This window comes from Numenius arquata, chromosome 9, assembly GCF_964106895.1.
Source record: "Numenius arquata chromosome 9, bNumArq3.hap1.1, whole genome shotgun sequence".
Lineage (NCBI taxonomy): Eukaryota > Metazoa > Chordata > Aves > Charadriiformes > Scolopacidae > Numenius > Numenius arquata.
The window spans coordinates 13,055,360-13,076,663 of NC_133584.1; the positions used below are offsets into that span (position 1 = coordinate 13,055,360).

At 45.5% G+C, this 21,304-nt stretch overlaps 1 protein-coding gene across 1 annotated transcript in view; it reads right to left on the bottom strand.

Moving 5' to 3' along the window:
- Positions 1-21,304, bottom strand: part of P3H2 (prolyl 3-hydroxylase 2) — a 72,159-nt gene that overhangs the window by 5,002 nt on the left and 45,853 nt on the right. The window contains exons 2-8 of the mRNA XM_074153108.1: positions 10,450-10,596; positions 9,311-9,500; positions 6,405-6,536; positions 5,073-5,215; positions 3,499-3,588; positions 2,969-3,009; positions 2,375-2,469 (exon numbers count right to left, since the gene is read on the bottom strand). Coding sequence (XP_074009209.1) covers positions 2,375-2,469; positions 2,969-3,009; positions 3,499-3,588; positions 5,073-5,215; positions 6,405-6,536; positions 9,311-9,500; positions 10,450-10,596 — 838 coding nt within the window. The remainder of the gene's footprint in view (positions 1-2,374; positions 2,470-2,968; positions 3,010-3,498; positions 3,589-5,072; positions 5,216-6,404; positions 6,537-9,310; positions 9,501-10,449; positions 10,597-21,304) is intronic.

Here is a 21,304-nt window from a genome sequence, read left to right on the forward strand (position 1 = left end):
AGGACATCCTCCTTTGCAGAGTTAAAGGGAGCTGCCATGACTGTACCTACCATCCCTCACTCCCTGCCTCCAAGCTGCCTCCCTCTGCCTGATAGAAGACAGAAGACAAATGCTTGGCTGCATTTTGGAGGTTCCATGTAGCATCCCAGGCATGTGAATACACTGTGGCTGGGCTTGTAAACTGCTGGGTTCCCACCTGATACAGGGCAACTGAGCCTTGACATGCGCTGAGAGAACAGGCAAGGAGAAGAGAGAGACTAGCTCTTTACGAGAAGTTTCAATCCATCCCCATCAAATTTGTCTGATCAGAAAAGTATGGTGAGGCCACTAAATCACCATCTTCTGAAGCCTCTTTCCCCTCATTTCCTTGGAGAAAGAGAATGAAAGAAATGGCAACAATAAAAACCTAAACCAGATGTTTTCTCCAGGAGGATGGTGACTTGCATCTAAATTGTGGGGAAATTTTCTGTTGCCACAGAGCGGCAATAAAACAGAGGAAACAGAGCCGCAGAGCTCCTCTCACCATGTGGCGCAAGGAAACTTCTCTGTTTCACTGCTTTTATAATTACTAATTTTCCTGTTCATTAAGACACATTGTGTGTTTTTGGAAGAGTCTCCTTGGCCTATGGAGGACATGTAACCCTGAGGGCAGAGCCCCACCGCTAACACACGACTTTATTTCCGAAGGGTTAGGTTTCTTGGAAACGGAAAAGATAGGATGTTCCTTATGTTCACTTTGCTGTTCTTGCTGCTCAACAATAGCATTTATTATAAATGCAGCTGGATCAGAAGCAGGACTCTGAAATTCAAACTTCTGGCACACTCCAACCCAGGGCTGAGTTTTCCAGCTCGGATGTTGCTCTTCCCCTGCCCTAGGCACATGAGGGATGAACCTGGAAGGCGTCACTCACCATTTCCCCAGTTTCTTCTGTTCCTCCCAGGGGACTAGTGGGAGCTGCCCTGTGCTGTGAACACTGAACCCTTGTCCTACACCAGCAGCACGCTCTCGGCTGCCTTCCTCGCCCCCACTGCCTTGAAGCACCAGCAGAGAGAGAGAGACCTGTTTCCTGCGTGTATGCTCTGTGAAAAACACCCCAAAGAAATTAGGGAATTCTTTGGACTTTTAGGAGTGAAGGAATTGATGGAAAAGAGGAAGGAGGAAAGGAGAGAAGTACAGAAGAGGAGCACAAAATTAAACTGAACATTTCTTTTTCTCTTTTGGCCTTTTCTCTTCTTTTTCCAAGTGAAAAAAAAAAAAAAAGACAACAGAGGAAGGAAGCAGCTGGATGGACAAAAATCCCATTTTCTTTTTGATTGGTTTCTGTTTTCTTTGTAAACTTGAAAACATTCTGCAGCTAAACCAGAATAAAAGCATAGAGAGAAAAAAAAAAGAAATAGAGAAAGATGCACTCTGAAATTATTTGGTTATAGAAGTCAAACAAGCCAACAAATATAAATCAACCAGCTCTTGGCTTAAGCAAGCTCTTCAGGATCATCCTGTGGTATTAGCCTATTTTATATATGGCTAGAAAAGGGATAACAATACACTGAACATGACACTGAGCAGCTGGACACAACTTGGGCCATGGAAAGCTGAGGAATTCCCCAAAAAGTGCAACCATCCATTGCATTACAGGGAGGTTTAATTGCCTGCTGCTGTGGAGTTGCCCACTGGAGACAGAAGACACCTCCTGGCTTGAGATCCCATTGTTTTGCAGCGAGGAGCACACTTTGGTATTTGGCTACAATACAGTTTTTCAAAATTGTTTTGAGGGAAATCTTGTCTTTAGTAGATGATGTTACGGTATTTCCTGTGGTTGCTGAAAATGTGCTGAAATCAGCTGAAATATCTGCTGACAGGCCTTAAAACCAAGTGATCTGATGTAAGCCAAGACATGAAATCACAAGCCAGTCTGCAAACAGAAATCATTGTCAATATGGTGTCATACAGCACATTTAGCAAAGCATCAGGACCAAAGTTCCGAAAACCTAATGCCTCCAGCATCTATCCTTCTGCAGCCTGGACAACAGGGAACATTTTAATCTTAAAAGCACCTGGGGGAAAGACTACTATTTTTTGGTGCCACCTTCCCCATGGTGAGGAGGACCTAGCCTCCCAGACCCACATCTCAGGGCTCCATACTGAGCAGCTCAGCAGATGGCAAAAGCAAGTCCAAGAGCAGAGCAGTGCTGGTGGGATCCACAGACCCAGAAATGCTGTGGCAGCATTGAAGAATTCTCTCTCTTAAACAAACCTTCAATTCCCTCAGATAGGATTGGCCCTTATTGCTCAGTGGCCAGCCTTTGCAGCCTGCACTCTCTAGCAATAGGAAAAAAAAAAATGATTTTGTTGAAACATCTTCGTCAGACTTACCCTCCTTCAGTTCTCGATCTGGTTTTGGCATGGGTTTCTTTGCCAGGGACAGCCGGGGCCCTTCCTCTGGTTCGCTGCTAATACTTGATGGGACACTGAGGAGCAAGAGAGAAGAGGAACATCATGACTTTGGCCATAGATCTCCAGTTCTGGGAATTGTGCTGGTTTGCAGCCTTCGGAAACCAATACATGAAAAAAACAGGCAAATTGCTACTTTGTACAAATGTCACAACAATACAAGTAGAAGCCCTCATTCTGTCCTGTGCCAAACCATGTTTTTTCGAGTAATGGGAACAACAGTTTCCACTATAAAAGCACAGACACCAACAAACCTGAACAGCAGCACTTGCTTCATTGACCAAGTTCCCTCTAGACCATTGCTGGTTTTGAGACACCCAGCTAAAATAAGGTGCTTGTGGGAATGTTTGTAATGGTAAGGGGCAAAGGGCCCTAATTCAACCATGATGGTGTGCTGCGGTGGATGGACAGCACCCCCCAAATGGCAGGCTGGTACTCCATCATGTGCACATCCCCTTAGCACCACTACAGGGACTGGTTAAGCTGTGGGCTTAGCTGGGGTGGGTGGTGGCTCACCTGTGCTCATCCTGGCGGGCGCCGTACCTGTTCCAGTAGTTCTGCAGGAAAAGAGAGAGGTCATGCTTCTTAATTTAGTGCTCCAGCCAAACCCAGGGAACTACCTGCTCTGGCCCACACCTGGGGACATCAGCCAGCCTCCCTCTTATGGGTCCATTCCACACAACTCTGGGCAATTGCCTGGGGCCACCAAATTGAGAATGTAACCCCAACCCAAACTGACATCGTACGAGTACAGAGGGAATCCGGTTCGTCCAGCCTTCTCTGTCCTACCCTACCACCATGGCAGTGGTTGAAACAAAGCCAGACACCATGGCAGGAGAGCTGGACTAGGCTGTGTCTGCTCCTTCTTCACCCCAGCAACGGCTGCCTCCCTTGCTTTGGCATCGCCCTTTTCCCACAGGGAACAAACTGGGCCAAGACCCAGCTCCTGAGTCACCTACACAGAACTCGATTTACAGGAGAGAGAGGTTCACATCCTATAGCTGTGAGCTCCTAAAGGTCCTTCCCATAGCAGACCCAGGCATTACCGGCTCAGTGTAGGTGTATCCGAGGCTGGCCGCAGCCACCTGCAAGAGGTGAGACTCCAGCTTATGGCGCCGCAGCAGCGCTTTTGCTTCCTGAAAAGAAGACGAGAAGGAGAGTAGTTGCATGTTTAGCTTTCACAGGATGCAGTCAATGCACATCTGCTTCAACAGATGTTTGATGAAACAGGGGTTTGATTTTCACACAACACTGTAGACTCCTATGGGGTAATAGATGTTTGGGTCGTGTTTTAGAGCAACTCCAGACACAGGGCTGAGCTATGTTACAGAAGGGGAAGTGTTCAGCAACTCATTTGGGAAACCCGAATCCCCAAAATACATGTGCGTAGCTGGCAGAGAGTGCTGAGCACCTTGGAAAGCCTCTAAATATCTGAGCAAGAGGCTGGTCTGAGAAACCCTGGCTGCATAGTTGGAGGCAGGTTCAGGCTGGTGGAGCAGGGACCCTGGCTGGGCTGTGCCTCCGTTCCCCACCACCAGCAACATGGAGCCCGGAGCCCAGAGGTGGGTGGGCTGCAGCATCGCAGCCTGGGTGGACTCAGGGTGCTCAGACAGGGACAACAAAGCACAGCCATCTGGAAATCATCCATCAGAGGACCTTTTTATGAATGAAAAATTTGTAAACAAAACACTGGGTTTTCTCCTCGAAAATTACTTTGCAACGCAAAAAATGTATTTTTTCTTTTTTACAGAAAACTTCAAAACACAGGAAACAATGAAATGCTTTTGTCAACTTCAGGCTTTTTCCTAGATTCACTTTGCAAGGAGAAATAATAATTGTTCTTCCTTTCTTTTGTATCGTTTCCCTTTTCTTTTTTAGCATTTTACCAAATCACTTTGATTTTCCTGGAAATCAAGGAATTACCAAGGGAATGGAAAATCCAATTCCTGCCTACCCTCTGCTTATGGCACCAGGGAAATGAGCCTCAGCAGGGCTGTGATGGGATGGGAGGATAACTTCTTTGCTTCTGCATCATGAGAAAGGCAGCCTCAGGGCTGCAGATAAGGGCTGCCCGGACTTGAGGAAGCCTGTCCTGCTGGGTGACCGAACCCAGCAGTTTAGTCGTTTGACCCCAACCTAACCCTGTGATAGCAAGGCTGCTCCCTGCAGAACAGGCTCAGTGCCGAACTCCAAGCTCAGTGACTTGAGAGTAAAGCTGACATCGCAACCTCCCCTTGGGAAAATACTTCTCAGCCCTCTCTTAACAGAGGTTGCCCTCTGCTCAGTGCTTCATCGCATTCCTCCTCCACATCTCCTCCAGAGCACTGAACAAGGGGAGTGTTTACATCGTTGAGGCACTCGGTCATCACTCTCCCTGCCCTTGCTTGGGTTTTGCTAAGCTGAAGTCCCCATTTAAAGAATATCCTACCCTCCAGTTTCTCCCCCACACCAGTGACTCTGGACTTGTACCCTTACAATTAGCATCACCAGCTCGTCCAGCATCTCCACATCTGTTTTCAAAGCGGTCCCAAGTGGGAAAGCTGCCAAGCTGCTTTAATTTCCAGCTGATGCTTTTGTTAAAGCCTTCCACCAAGGACTCTTAGGTGACACTCACTCTCACCTTTCTGGGTTTGACCGTGTCTGGATCCATCGTACCTTCCAAGAGGCCCTCGTAATAACCTGCATTCTCCAAGACATCTTCATCGTCAGGGTGGAAGAGCAGGTACGACTTAGCACACTCCAGGGCTTTTACGTAGTCACCAACTGGGAGGCAACAAAACAGTTGTTGGGGAGGGCAGAGGAGGGGCACAGCCCCGCCAGCAGTGCTGGGGGCTCATGCCAAGCATGGCAGGGCAGAGCCGCTGAGGGGAGTCTGCAGCAAGAGAGGGAGGGCACAGCCTGAACTCTCCATCAGCTGAAGGGTGAGCCCAGCACTTTACAAGGTTCTTTAGATGCAACTTTGTCTTAACCACTCCATTTCACCACCAGGGAAACTGAGGCACAGAGACATGACTTCTCTGAGGTCATGCACGGGTTGGATGGTATACAAATTGGATCCAACTGGATGGGCAGGATGTGGATGCTGCCCAGCAGCAAACTGCCACTCTTCTGTGCAGCATCTCGCAGGTCTCTGAGGGCTTTTAACCACCACATTAAACCTCTAATTCAGCAGAGGAATGAACAAAGCCTGTACACCATGCACGAAACACTGCTGACTCCTCCAGTTTTCTTCCCATTGCATTTATGAATGAAAGTTTGAGTAACAATTTTGACCCTCCCAAATTCTGCCCTTTTCAGGAAAGAACTCCTAGTGTAAGCCTCAGATAGCAAAATTCTGCCTAGATTTTCTTTTATGTAACAGAACATAATAAAATGCCATATAGGACCACACAACTGGCAATATTTTACAGTACTGCCAACTCCTGATGTTTTGCAATGTTGCCAACTCCTGCAACATAGCTTCATTTACTATGATTTACATAGATTCATTTACTATGAATCTTAAAATATTTGGTAATTAGCAAAAATTGGCATCTTGGGATAAGCTTGGTCTAACTTGTATATCTGTTATATATTAACTTAGAAAATGTTATCTATAGGTTTCAGAAAATGTGAAACAAATCCCCAGAACTTCAATATCACAGGGCAAATGAAAGGACCCTAAAAAAGCATGATTTATTTAAAGAATAATCATTTTTATGCTAAAGGTTGGGCTTTTAAAACCTGATGGATGATTTATTAATTGCATTTCAGTCAACCTGAAAGGAAAAGGACTTTTGAAGAGACTATTTCCAATGTCCTCTGCTTCCTGACTCTTTCAGACCATGCTGCTGCATCACTGTAGCACATACATCGTGGGGAAATATCCTGATTTCTACAACAAGCAGTTAAAACTTGTACAAAATGTAACAAAACTCAGCAAGCGCTGTGAAGAACAGAAGACAGCTCTTACCTCTGTAATAGGCAAACTGCAAGTAGTCATAATGGAGAGGAAGGAAATTTTCGATGGGGGAGATACGTCCTGAACGTGTGGCAAGTTCTCGGACACAGTCGTGTTTGCAAGCCAGGACCTGCATGTAGTGATCTGCCGAGAAAAGAAGGAGAAGATGGTCTGATCTGAGAAGGATGGGGATGGTGCCGAGACGAGGACAGACAAAGGTTAAATCTCACCAACTGAAGGACATGCAACGCCTGCTGCTCTGTTCCAGCAGGGAATTGCATACCTAGAGAAAGAGCTCAGGTTCCTTCCCAAAGCCAATGGAGGGCTGCAGACACATTTTTGCCCCCATTGACAAATGTCTTTCTCCTTCTGTCAACTGTAGAGGGAGCTTGAGCATCTCTTTTGTGTGCTGGGAGATGCTGCTTCTGCTTGGGAAAGCCAGATGAGTGCAGGGACCTGCAGGTGGCAGGTAGCTCTTCAACCCCAAGAGTCAAACCAAAGGCAAGGACACCCGCAAAGCAAGCGGAGATGTGAAGATAGGGTGGCCGTATGTGCTGCCACATCAAAGCCATCTCCACGCTCACTTCCTTCAGCTCATCTTTAATCGTCTCCTTTCTGCAGCAAGAAAGCTCCCAAGGGCATGGGTTTGTTTAGATAAGAGTGTTCAGCGCAGCTTCCCAAGCATGGCAGAGCAAGGCACCTGTGCCGGGAATCTGAAAGGTCTAAGGTGCAGATACGGGCAGCAAAATCCCTGTGTTTGCTCCTTCTCAAAGATGAGGTATCTCCCAGAGAAATGCAAGCACGTGGTAAACATCTGCCATTAGCAAGGTTTCTTAATTGGAGGGAGTCCACAATATAGACGTTGTATCAGCTGTACAATTTCTAAGCCAGCACTGACATCTGATTCCAGTTTGGAGCCTTTGCTACAATGTACTTACAAATCTACTTTGCTTGCGCTGTCTCTGTACACCATTAAAAAGCTTAAGAAACAAAGACAGGCTTGAAAAAAACAAAACAAAACAAAACAAAACAAAACATGTGCTCAGCTACCAAAGCATTTCTCAGAGCTGCCAAAAAAACGGTCGGAGGAATTTGCAATGAAATCAAGTGGAAACTCAAAACAGTCCCCCATTTGCTGTGGGCAGGTAGTCTGAGTAGTTATCTGATTTACCATACATATCCAGGGTATTACATTAGGAAAGCAAGAATGAAAAGGACATAAATAATTTTGTTGTAATTTAAACCTATTTAAGCATCCTAGTCCTGGAATAATCCATCACTGAGAAGCACCACTTTTCCTTGGTACCGTCAATGTGCCCTAGAAACAGGCTTTATAGACTGGAATCAATTCACTGAAATGCATCTGTCCCTGGGGTGGAGAGGTGAGAGTGTTTCAACCCCATGCAGCAGCACAGCAAATCAGCTTGGGATTGAAAAGAGAAACAAGTTTTGAAGAAGTTTAAACTCTCTTTTCTTGATGTATTAGTATTCCCGCTCCCTGCTGAAACACCTGGGGCTGAGTCCCCTGGACCCAGGGGTGAAATATGGATTATGCTGTCTCATAAGGAACCACTTAGTTCCCTATAGCAAAGCGGTTGCATTTCGTATCCGTGTGCCCTCACTTCCCTGTTTCTTTAGGTGCCTGAATGGCACCAGGGTTTGGACTTGCTGTTTCCAGGCATATCTGGCCAACCCAAGCCACAGCATTTGCACTTGCAGAGACCATCTGGTTTGTTCTCACTCCCAGCTGATGTGCTGGGTTGAGGACCACACTGCAGAGTCCAGCACAGAAACATCTCTGCTCACTGAGGCTGCACTTGACTTGCGCAGCACAGAAACTGTTTAACAGAGACCCAAATCTGTTTGGCGAGCAGCACCTTTCAGTGAGAAGGAAGGTGGGTTTTCTTTGCCACTGAATGCAGGTTTCTTGGAGGGCTTGATATGGCCCTTGGTGTCCTGGCCATGGCTTTAAAAGCAGGCATGATCTGGTACCCCGTCAGCCCTTACAACACTTTTCGTATTTTTTCCATGTGTAAATAAATCCAAGAAAGTCAGCTTCCCATCTGGTATGTTGGTGGTTTCTCATCGTGGTCATTTCAATTAGATTGCCTGTCTTGACACAAACAGAATTATGCAAACCCAAAGAACAATCTGTGTCTGAGTGAAGTATTTTCCACACAAGAAGCAAAACTCCAGAGCTTGATGCAACTCTACGACCATGAGCAGATAAATAAGATTTCTGTCACCGAACAAACCTTAATTTATTGTTCTTCTTTCCCGTACGACTAATTAAATGTAATCTCATTTCTACCGAGAATGAACCATTTTAATCCCCTCTGGCTCAGAGCCACACATGCAAATCTGAAGATTACATAGCAATGTCCAATTCTCTCCAGAGATTCCAGTCAAGATCATAATTAGGTGGGCCTCTGCTAATGACAAATTCATCCTTTTTGAATGGGGAAGAAATCTATGTTCTGAGCCTTTTTGGCAACTTTCCTGGCCATCTGGAGCATGGCCAAGAGGACTTTGCTGCTCTCCTATATGCACTGAAAGACAGAAAATATAAACAGAGGCCAGCAATGTCTAGATTCCAGTGAGGTATGTGAGACTGTGTACAGGGGGAAACTGAGCCGGTTTATGTTAAAGCACCTATACTTCCAGCTCTTACAAAAGGTTGCAAATGCTCCTCAAATCTGGAAATGCAATTCTTCTAGCCCAGCTTCTATTCAGGACCAAAACGAGATGTTCTAGTTCCCTGTCCTCTCGATTTGCATTTTCTGGCCTCCCAAGTGCCTCACCAGCAGCAGTGACAGAAGGGAAGACACTTCACCAAATTCAGCCAAAGGCCCAAACTCAATAATTAAACACATTGCAGGGTGAAGGGTGAGAACCCTGAAGATGCAAAAAGATCTCACCTGCAATAGCTTCATAGAGGCCAGCCTTATTTTCCAGGTACTCATGTTCCTCAAATCTCTGCGGTCCCTCGCACATGAGCTGGCAATCTTCATCCTCGGAGTAGTACCCTTTCAATGCACGTTCCAAGAAGTCAATGGCCAGCTCGTACTCCTCCTTGTCATAGTGCCTTACTCCGGCACTGTAGTCCTCCTGCAAAGTATGTAGGCAGAAGACAAGACCATGAGTGGGCCACACTACTTGGACCACAGCATCCTGCCCTTGCCAACTGCAGGTGCTTCTCATAAGAATGTACAAGCAGGCAGGGACAGAACAAACTCTCCAGGTACCTGCCAGATGTAAGTGGTTGTACCAAACCATGTTTAAGCCATCAATGGACTTTTGGATCAGTGGAACCTCATAAACCTGCCTAAATAATCTGCTGAACTCCTCCATACTTAGGAAATCCTCAGTGCCACTGCTGGATTAAGCATTATGTGAAAAAACATTCATTTTCCTTGTTTTTACCCTCCTACCCAACAACTATGCTGAATGTCAAAGGAAAAGACTGCTCTTGACCCAGACATATCTGTCTTAGAATGGCCCCTAATGAGCACCTCCATTAATTACAACAAGCGGCCACTCCTGCTTCCTTGTGTCTTGTGAAATCAGAAAGTTGGGGTTGGCCCTGGCATTTGTGTTGGTCTTTTGCTTTGGGGAGGTGGAAAAAGGTGTCACTCTCCTGCCTGCCACCCTGCACCCTCACCAGCACAGCCACTCATGCGCATGTACCCTGCCCACATAGGAGAACCCAGCTCAAAAGAAACACACATAAGACAAAATCTGTCCATCAGCGCCCATGGAGGCATTCATCAAAGCTGCTTGCTGATGCCTGTTCACAGACATGGATGACCCCAGAGTTCCCTGAAGAGAGGGACCACGTTGAGAGCGTAGCCATCAGAGAGCAGAGAGTGCCTTGAAAAAGCAGGAGCTGGGTCGCATTGAAGAAAAGTGCTGAAAGGGAGAGGGTTTTTTGCTGTATTGTAATACAGACCTTGGCAAGAGCCTCCCCATTCATAGATGAAGCTCTCCTGGCCTCCTAAATCTCTTCTTTCCAGACTGCCTGACACTTAATCCGGGTACCTCTTTAGCTCAGACTCACCATGTGCTGCTTGGCCTCCCGGTCAATCAAGTCAACCTTCCCTGCCGTGGTCTTGTAGTTCTCAATGTCCTGCTGTATCTCCATGTGCTCAGGGTTTGCCATGAAGAAGGTGTGAGCTGCATTTGCTGCCTCTTCCAGCTTGTTCAGCTGTAACAAGATAAGAGAGACCAAGTGAACCGGTGACGTAGGACAGTGAACACAGCAGTTTATGCTGCACTCTCTCACACTTACGCCTCTGACAACCTTTTGACACCATTGGACTGGGAAATGATGGGATAACCAAGGAAAACATGAATGCAGAGGCTAAAGAAAACAGCTGAAATGAGAGGAAAACACAGCGCAAGGGAAATTGGAAGAGCTGGAGTTCCTGAGAGCTCTGCAATTGGTCTATCTGTGATGGGGTACAGCCTATTTTCCAGCTGCACATCCTCTGAACTTGGCTACTCCAACCCCCTGCATAGTCCCAGGTGGAGAGATGTTCTCGTGAGATATGAGATGAAGAGATGAGGGGAAAGCAGCTGCTGAAACTGCTCTCTCTACAAGCCGTGGAGGCTGAGCTACATCCAGGCTGAGGGCTTCTGCTTGTAAGTGTGGACTTGTGACCATTTTTTGAGCTCAGCTGTGTATAGGTGCAAAAAGCCGGACTCCGCTGGTAGTGACAGAGATCTAAAGAGGAATTTATCTCGGTATATCAAATTACTTCAGATTTAGAGATTCAGAACCAAGACGAGACATTAGTTTCACCCTGGAGAAAGCCTTGTAAACAAACACAGATGTTCAGGTAAAACAGCTGCATGACCTAGCAGGAGAGAGGCCACTTCCACGGCTAATGCACTTGCTCCTCAAAGAAAGCCAATGCCACTGAGTGCCAGCAAGGTGCAGAGTCAGGCCCCTGGAATACATCTGCAGTCTGACCAGGCTCACCCAAGCATGTTAGCCAGGACCAGCCTAATGCTAGTCCTGGCAAGGCTGTGTCCAAGTGTTCTCCTTGATAGCAAAGCCTACACCGAACCCTGTGCCAATGCTGCTAGGCTCCTCCTGAGGCACTGGAACCAGTGAGCTCAGGCACATCTATGTTATGCTGCCATCACGGAACGGCAGCTCACCTGCAGAAACCTGCACACGTACCTTCCAGATAACCCAACCAGCAAAATGACAAGAGCTGAAAGAGAGACCTGCAGAGAAGCATGAGCTGCACACCCTGCCTGGAGCAGGACAAAGAGCTCATGTGAGGTGAGGTGAGGCCATGGCTGCCCTAAAGCCCCTTCTCATCCCTGGGAGAAAATGATGGCTTCCTTGGGGCACCTTGACACTGGATTAATACTTGCATATACTTAAATGACCATCAAATATAGTTTTCCTTTCATCCAAGCCTTGAGAAACACCCAAAGCCTCTTTCAGTGAGCCCCCAGGCACTACCCAGTAGCTGCGTTTCTTGGGAGCTCAGACAGGGCATGCAAACACTCATCTCCAGTCAGGCATATAATAACTAGTTTCATCTCTGACATATGATAATTTTCAGAGGTGTGGCTGAACTGTCAATTGTCTGAGCAGCCACCTTATCAGCAGGTTGCTTGTTACCTCCACCAAAGTGTTTGCAAACATCTTTAAAATTTAAATACCTCTCCAATAACATATGAACTCCTGTTGAACCAAGTGGGATTGACATCTGGGTGAAATCATGGGGTCTTCTCCTTGAGGGATGCCCCTGCATATGCGTATCCTATGGCAATTTTGCATATGCATCTTGTGAAAGCTTTGTGGTGAAAAAATGCAAAGGATTTGCTCAAGGCACTTGGCTGCAGCAACAGCATGGCAAAAAGTCCTTTTTTATTCTGAACGCTGCTCTGAGCAGGAATAGCTGGCGTGGGACAAGAGTGACTGGTTCGATTTGGCTGGACAAGGGGAGTTCACCTGAAAGCACTGCGCCAACACCAAATCACTTGGCAAATCTGCTCCTATTTGGAAAGGGGAGTTGTCTGCCAGAATTAAAAAAATACCTCAGCTCTTTAACTGGCAGAATGATGCCTCCTTTCCCACTGCACGTAAAGCTTGGCAAGACGCAGGAAAATACAGGGTGAAGATATGCATTATTTTTGTGAGGTAACCTTCTTTAAGGACAGTGTGGAGGGAGTATGTTTTGGCTCCAAAGGAAGCAGCGGATGCCCTTTGAATCTCCACTCTCAAATACCATTTCCAAATATTAAAAAATTACTGTACCAGCTTTCCTTTGGCTTTTTCTCAAAACAAGGAGGAATTAGAAAGTGCAGCAAGCTGCTGAAAACAATTTTTGTATCAAAAAAATTAGATAGATAGATAGATAGATAGATAGATGGATGGATGACAGTGATTGGGAGCTCAATTTAAAGGTGAGGGAATAGAGGAAGATGTGGAGCACAGCAGGACACGCACTGAGCCTCCTGGCACACAGTAAATCTCCCAAAGAAGTGCCCAGCGCTTTCATCTGGGCTGTTTGGATTAGGACGAGTGCAAACACAGTCTGCAGAGCAAACAAGAGGGCTACCATGAGTCAAACTGTGGCAACTGGAGACATCACGGCCGTTGGAAGTCACTAGCTGAGCTTGTCAGGGATGCCTGGGTTATTCTGACAGGGAGGCGCTGAATGGGAGCAGACACTCAAATCTCTCCCAGGGATTTGTTAAATTGGCACTTTTATATCAAAAAAGCCATTCTGGATACACTCTCAAGTTGCTTGCTGGGACATGGAGATGTTTTGAAAGCAAGTGCCCAAATACATGAAGACCTTTTGGAGGAAAAGCCCAGACGTCACGGCGGGTAAGACCAACGCCAGGCAGGTGCTCTCCTAACCCCCCTCTGCTGCTCCAGCACAGTCGAAATTGCTTGTCCAGTTCCCAGAAAGGCCAGGGCAGAGCTGGCTGAAGAAGCACGCGTGAATACCTCTGAAAGGAAGATGAAAGCTCTGGTCAGACAGCATCCCCAGAGCTGCCCTTTGAACACCAAAGCATTGCTGTTCTGCAGTGCCCACAGAAACGCAAAAAATTTGCCTTGTGTAAACTTCAGAAGTTTTTCAAGATTAGCTCTGTGCTGACAACATATGCAGGGAAGCCAACTTTTACTGTAAAAACAGGATCTATTCCAGTCCTTTGCCTGGAGTTTTCCTAAGGACACCACTCTCCAGCATAACCCCTTGGCTTCCCAGCAGCTGAGCTGTAAGAAGTTTTTATCCAGGACAGCACAAAAAAAACCCCAATCCCTTCAGTGTACAAATATTTTTTTACAAAGAGAGACATTCCTATTCATCAACATACATCCCATCCTGAAAAAGTTCATCTCAACATAATCCCAGCCTGGAAAAGCTCATCGCAGCTGGGAAACATGTGATACAGGATGAAGGACCTACCAGAGCATCTCACGATGGGAATTTTCGGGTCATGCTGAGTGTAGGTAGGACTACCACTGCAGCTGGTAATTAGAGAGGTCTAGATGGGGCAAGAGATTTGTTGGAGACACATGAACTGCTGACCTGATCCAGAGGCCTGCTATTAAGCCACTATTTGAGCTGCTCAGGAGAATTGCATTCTTCCACACCAGACCACAGATTTCTATTCGCAGGCAGCATCCTGCCTATGCAGACTTAAAAGGGACCAAATGCATCTCAGCTAGGGAACGGGTCCCTTGAGACTCAAGCTGCAATAATCTGTTATGGGATGTTAATTTTTACTTTGGTTCTAGCTCCTTTTCAGAAATCTGTCAAAAACTGTCACAGATCCTAGGATGGGCTTAATTCTTCCTGGATAAATTCACCCCTGTGAGATAGGAAGAGTCTAATTTCCAGACACAACAGAAAATCCCTTTCCCACCCTTGAAACAAGGCTCATACTGTGTCTAGTCCTGCTGGCTCTTCACAGCAGAGATGACCTTTGGATTTTGCTAAGTGGACTCAAAGTAGAACATATCAACTCAACACTTTTCAATTTATCGTGTCCCATATTTGTGTTAGAAACATTCAAGTAACACAAAAAAGCCAACAGCTGCTAAATTTTGGGGAGTTTTTAAGAGGATGCGTGCATATAAAAGCAAATTCCTAACTGGTAAGACACGTTCAGAGACTAGCACTGACATTAATTATGAAACAGTCTGGAGAAACTTTTGCCAAAACACTCCAAATTCAAAAGGAGCAGGATATTTTGGTGTTTAAAGGTCTGGGCTGGGACTCAGGACACCTGGACTCAGTTCCTGGCCCTGTCGCAATCTCACTGTGCAGCCATTGGAAAATACATTTTGTTTTCTTTATGCCTGATTTTCCATTGTTTTAAATGAATAACAATAAAAATAATAGCATTTCTCCTACAGGGTAATCGTTTTGTTTATTTAGATGGCAAGCAACTCAGGGACCATAAGCACATGCAAGAATGTAACACAAGGGGGTTTTGATTTTTATACAACCATCACTGAATGAAAATCAGCAATGAAAAAATGACAACTGTAGAATCACAAGCTTAGTATGTGCTTTAAGGTCTGCTTGTTCACCCCACTGGAATCAGATCGCTGGACTATCGCTGCAGCTTTGTATCAAACCCTGTGTATTTCGGTCAGAGAGGACACATGAAATTGGAACACCAGCACTCAGAGAACCCTGGGAACACTCTGTTCATTTTGATCTTACCATGCCAACGGCTAGACCCAAGAAGAGGAGAACACAACATTTAAGTGCTTCTGGGTTTTGATGCTGAAAAATATTTTTTTTCCTCATTTGAATGTTAGGAGTGTTTCATTTCACATAAAAACAGGAAAATTATTTTAAGCAGCAAAACCTCAGAATTTCAGCAAATTGCAAATGCCCGGTTTCATTCCCATCTGGGACAATGCTGACCTGGACTTCAATGGAACTGTGACTTTCAACCTGCAGTAGTGGCTTGGATTAGGAAGGCTGTTTTAACCAGAGCATTAGAGAGGACCAGAGACTGGAGAAAGGACCTTGAGTGAGCATCTTGACCATCACTGTACAATTGATGCCAACTCTCATTGATACCAGTTGAGAAAATCCTTTATGGAACTTTCATGGGATGCACGATGAAACATGTAATATAATGTTAACATTCCCTCAATAGTTCATTCCCATTCTTGTACCTGTCAAACTATGTATCAGCCAGTAAAATCCACGTTGACCAATCTAATTTGTTCCTGTAAGGCCACTGTCCCAACCTGCCATGGTCAGGAAATAAACTGCCTCACTGGAATATATCTAACTTGCTATTTGATTTTATCATCACTTCAGCTGCTGAGTCCCTGAAAGAGAAAAATAGAAGATTCACCACATTGCTAATGCCCACCCAAAATCAGCTCGGACTGGCTCAGCTCCACATGCAGGCGTGTGCTCTGAATTCACAGTAGCCATCACTATTTGCAGATGAACAAATTCTGATCAAAGCCTCTCTCGTGCCAAGATGCTCAGCAAGTTTGCATAAGCCCCAAGCCCCTTCCCTAGAGGATACGCCACACAACAGCACCATGATTTTAGCTACTATGACCCTAAACTCGCAGTCCTTAAAGTTTACTCTCTGGTGCTTGGCAGTGAGGGTAATGAAGTGGAACAGGCATTGTGCCAGGTCTGTGAGATGAGCATTGCCCAGCTTTACAGTTTGCTCTTGCAGTGGGAGCACTGTGCACCGTAGCACCACCACTTTGCTTATATTGAACACCAACATAGTGCTGTTTATGGGGGAAGCAGCTACAGCCAGAACATCTACAGATGTGTGGGTGCTCCCAGCTCACCCTGCAGTTTTCACAGATAAAACATGTGGAAAAAGTCAGAGGATTTTAGAGAGAATGTAGCCAAAGCAATATCGATTCTGACTGCCTGAGACAAGAGGTCATAGGGCATGATATAGCCACGATCTGAGGCTATTATTGATGATGAGTTCCCATTTCACATATAATCAGATATTGGCAACAGTCATGCATTCTGTGTGACTGTCATAACCCAGCCTGTTTGTAAATTAAGGTATCTTCAGCATCTAAGACATAGTTTGAATTAAAACCTTTTCAGCAGGGGAAGAGAAGTAACGCTTATACACTGGAAAATGTGTCAGATCCCTCAAAACTCCAGTGTTTCTTGCCATGCCAAGACTGGACCTACCTGCACATAACTTCTGCTAATTGCATGAGCCTGGCATGGAGCTTGTAAGAAAAAAATTCAAACCATTCAGCTGACCTAGAAACCAGTCTCAAAACTTCAGACAGCTCCTGGTTCGCTGAACAGATACTGTTTTTTTAAACTTTTCCATAGCTCTGCTGCTGCTGTGTTATATCAAAGGCTTAGTGCACTGGGCTCTGCAGAGGAGGGAGGCTCTGGAGTTGGTAAGCACAGATAACAACAGAAATAAAAGGTTCAGTGTCGTGAAGGATTAATCTCGTTGTGTCTATGCAGAGCTTATTGCCTGGGCGCGTAGAAGCAAGTAGCAGTGAGATGGCTATAAATAGCATGTGACCTCGTCTCAACTATTTTGTTATTGCAAATAGGGGAGGAAGAAATTCTCCAGAGAAGTTAATCAGGATTTTTTCCCTCTGCTGATAGGATTGCACATTCACAGAAAGATACTTGAACAGTCTGCAGCCCACAACAGCATCCACTGACGCCTCAGGAACACTAAAATCAGAGAGCAAGGCAAGTATATGGCAGAAAAGGGCCTTAGCCAAGTGTAGAGAATAGGCACCAAGTGATGAAGATGTGAAGCAGCTTTTAAGTCCTTTAAGACACCATCCCCTGCTCTCGAAGGAGTTTACCAGCTCCTTGTCTTCCAACTCAAGATAAATAGGGTTGGTTCCCTCACCTTGCTACTAGCATGACAGGGGGCAGTATTGATGCCTTCCTGGAGGCTCCACATGCATCTTTTCTGAGGTCTTCTCTGTTTTCAAAATGCAGACAACCTCCAGTGTGTTTTGGATGGTTCCTCTCAGACCACCCCAGTGCGCCTCGCTGTGTGCTGCTGCTCACCAGTTGCTTTGGTAGACTCAAATCCAAAACAGGCAAAATTTGGACAAGTGGAACAGGGAAAACTTTCCATGAGAAAGGAAACTTAGGAAGCATTTGGGGTTTTTTGTTATTCCGACAAGAAATTTTTCAGTACACAAACATATGCAGATTGGTAGGTACACAGTCAAAAAAGGTGACTAGACGTTGAATTAGTCTCCAGAAAGTGGCAGATACTTGGAAATTTAAGATTAAACTGAACAAACCACTTCAATAGTGTCCACGGAACAAATTCTTTCAATTAACCAAGACAGAAATCAGATTTCCTAATGAATCTTTCCTAATTTCCTTAATTTCCTAATGAATCTAATCTTTCACTTGGGCCGTGCTGGCAGTGTTTTAGGTAAGCGTATGCATGTATGTGCCAAGCAGACTGACTGCATCCCCCCGCCTCAAAAGTCCATTTTGCATTGAGAAAGCAAATTAGACTGAGACTCTTCCTTCCTTCTCTCTCTCACTTGTTCCTCTTAAACTGTTCCCAGGCAGGTAAGAATGAAGATTTTCATATGTTTCTGGCTGTGCATTATATGCTTCAGTGCACACGTGGTGTAACAAATACTGCACAAGGAGCAGGGCATTACTTACAGCAAGTGACTTGCAAAACCACTTCCCAGCAGGAAAGACCCTTCCCACATAAATTTTGAACACATTGAGACATCACAGGATTCCTCTGCGGAGCAAGCAGTGGGAAATGTGTTTGTGTTTACCGAACCTTCGATCTGACTAATTGTGAAAAACACTTTAAGCCAGGTTTTGTCCTGTGTGAACACTAACATAATCTGACAAGAGCTAAGTTGTGTGTGAAACAGCATTTTCAACAAGGAAAAATTCCTAGAATATACAATGTGGGCTCTCCTGGAAAGACCCAAAATCCCTAGAACTGGGTTTTTAAAGCTCGGTCAAGAAACCCCTTGTAGATGGGATGTAAATGTAGATTGTGCCAGCACACAACAGGCGAGAGCACAGACAGGAACTGGCAGTACATGTATTTCAGCACACTAGTCTGTACCAAAAAAAAGCGCCTTCTATCAGCAGATAGTTGGCCAGTTGCCCCCCTCAGTCCAGCTGCAAAGACACAACCACGCTGTCAACACACAACGGCCACACTGCAGTCAGGAGTGCAAAACACCCTGCAACCTGGACCATGGAAGGGCTCTGAGCAGCTCCTTCAAAAGCCATGTCTGGCTAAAAGTGGGCTTCTCTATTTTTAAGGATACTAGCATAATCTGAAGGCTAAGTAAGATCTTCCCTTATAATTTTCCTTGGAAGAGGTGGGATGTGTTCAGCCCTCAGGAATCTGTGCAGATACTTAGTCATGATGCTCCTACACCCCAGAGTTTTCCTTGGCCAGGTAATTAGAGAGGAGTCAGTGGCCCTTGGAGACGAGTAGCATGGCAGAAGCAACACACTTACGGACTAACAGCAATGAGCAGTGTTAGATACTAAAAGGTGGGGGGTATAAAGCCAGCCAGGCTTTCCAGAGTGGAGGTTTTCTCATGCATGTCTTTCCTCCTGTTGTTATAACATCCCTGTGGCAGCCCCAGTTGTTGCACACCTGGGAAAGTATCAGTCAAAGATTAGCCTGCACATTTTAAGCTAATGAAATTGAGCAGCTGGAAACAAGCAGTACGTGACTACCCTCTCCTCCCAGACCACCAGCAGGAGTCCCGTGGGCCACAGCCTGTTAGACAAACAACGAGCTTTCATCTGATATATTGGCTGATAACAGACAGAGAGGCAGGTGGTCCCCTGCAGAGAGTCTTGGAAATATCTGGGAGGAGAGGAGAGTCTTGCTAACCCTGCCAGCAAGGAGCAAGGGAGCCCCTTGGCCATGAAGACAGGAAGGTCAAGGCTGGAATGCTTCAATCTGATTAAGGCTAAAACTGATCGCATGCTTTTAGTGGAGAAACAGAGCAAAACAAACTTGGCAGGCAGTTAAAAGGGCTGGGGGGTGCATCATGAAAGCATGAGTCACAGGAGGAAGCAGACAGGGCACTCTCTTGAGCAGCAGAGATGCCTCGGGAACATAACTATGTTCTACATATCCACAAGGTCTTCCAACCTCAGGAACCCAAAGGCATTTGGTTTGGGCCAGAAACAAAGCAAACTCATCTGTGATGAAAGAACTGAAGTGATGACACAGAGATGGAATGGGAGATGCTTGGGAGAGGATCACTGGACAGTGCTTTTGCAGACAGTCTTACGGTGTCTAAGATCCCAACACAAGTATAATCCACAATACAGAGTCATCAGCACAGAAACAAACTTAGCAGTGTTTATCCTAAGGAGGACGAAGGCCAACGCATGCTGCAGCATGTCTCTATCAACAGACTTCCCATCAGTAAAGGATTTCATTAAAAGAAGAGTGACACACAACATCCTCTCCCAACGAGGGGATAAGAGTTATTGAATTGTGATTGAATTGATTAACAAATATACAAGCAAAGGTGAATAACCTGGGGGCTGGGCATGACAGGCTGATGCCATCCATGTGCCTACAGGAATAAGGCAAAGCAGCTTATTAAGGCAAAATTCTGGAAATCAGTACTTCTGCCTGGAAAGGATCAATGGCATTTCTCCGATATGTTTGCAAGAATGCAGCAACGCAAGTCAGAGACCAGATCCAAAATTAGCATAGCTGTCACACACTCTCTGCTTTCCAGATTCTGTGTTTTTCCTGCTTTTATATATCTTCCTTCTCTGAGACCCATAAAACAGCAGCTTTACAGTTTAGATGTGAATTTTCTCCAGCATCCTGCCTCCCTGGACATTGCAACTGCATTGCTTGATAACACCAGGCACTGGGGCAGGCTTCTAACCAAGCTGTCTCCATGTTGATATCTCTATAGAAATAAGTACTAAAACACATAAGAAAAACACAACAGAAAAATCTGAGACAAACAGAAAAATTCTGACGGCAGAAACTTTCCTCCCTTTCCAGGGTTTAGCAATGGCTCAGCACCTTTTAAAAGAGTCAGACATGATGAGCTGTTGAATGTCCTTTGGGAGCCAAAGTTTCCTGTGAAAATACATATGCTTGTCTGCTGTTACCCAACATCATCCAAACAGCTACCTGTGCCCCTAGAAAACGTCTTTCTGAGAGGATGCCTCATGACCATCCTGGAGCCAGAAAGCCACACTGATTTGGTGGTAAAATGGTACTCCTTTTTTGCAGCCCTTTCCTGATGTGAATAGAGTTTTTTCAAATGGCTTATCTAAATGCCGTCCCAAGCCTGAAGACTGCCCTCCCTACTTTTTCCCTGAGCAATAGAAAGGTCATCTCCTAAGAAGGTACTGACTGACCCCAACAGTGATTATGGTCAGTTTATTTTACTAACATCAGAGCATTTGTTTGAAAAGCAGAGTGCATAGCCCTGAGGGTGGACTGTGCTATCTGAGAAAGAGGTTGTTATCTCTCTGTGCCCTGGGACAGCAAAGGGAAATAAACCTTAAAGCAAACAAACCTTAAATCCCAAGGAGAAAACAGACTCACACCATATCTATGCATTGTCCCCTCACACAAAATCCTTGACAGTCTTCAAGGAAATGTTTTTAATTACCATGTTTTTTCCAGACACAATGTTTCTGGAATACCTTTTCCAACAGCTGGAGTCATAAAGCAATGGATCATGACTTGCAACTGCTGAGTGCTTGGAAACCATTGTGGTGATGATGGACATTAGGGCACTGCAGATGATTAAATAAATCGTCAGATGACCATTCCAATTTAACAAGGATTTGGCAAAGACTAAAGAAGATCTACAACTCAGGGGCAGGCTCTTCTCACCACAAGGGGAACTGACTGATGCCAAGGGGAAGCAAACTTAGGTGACTTTTGAG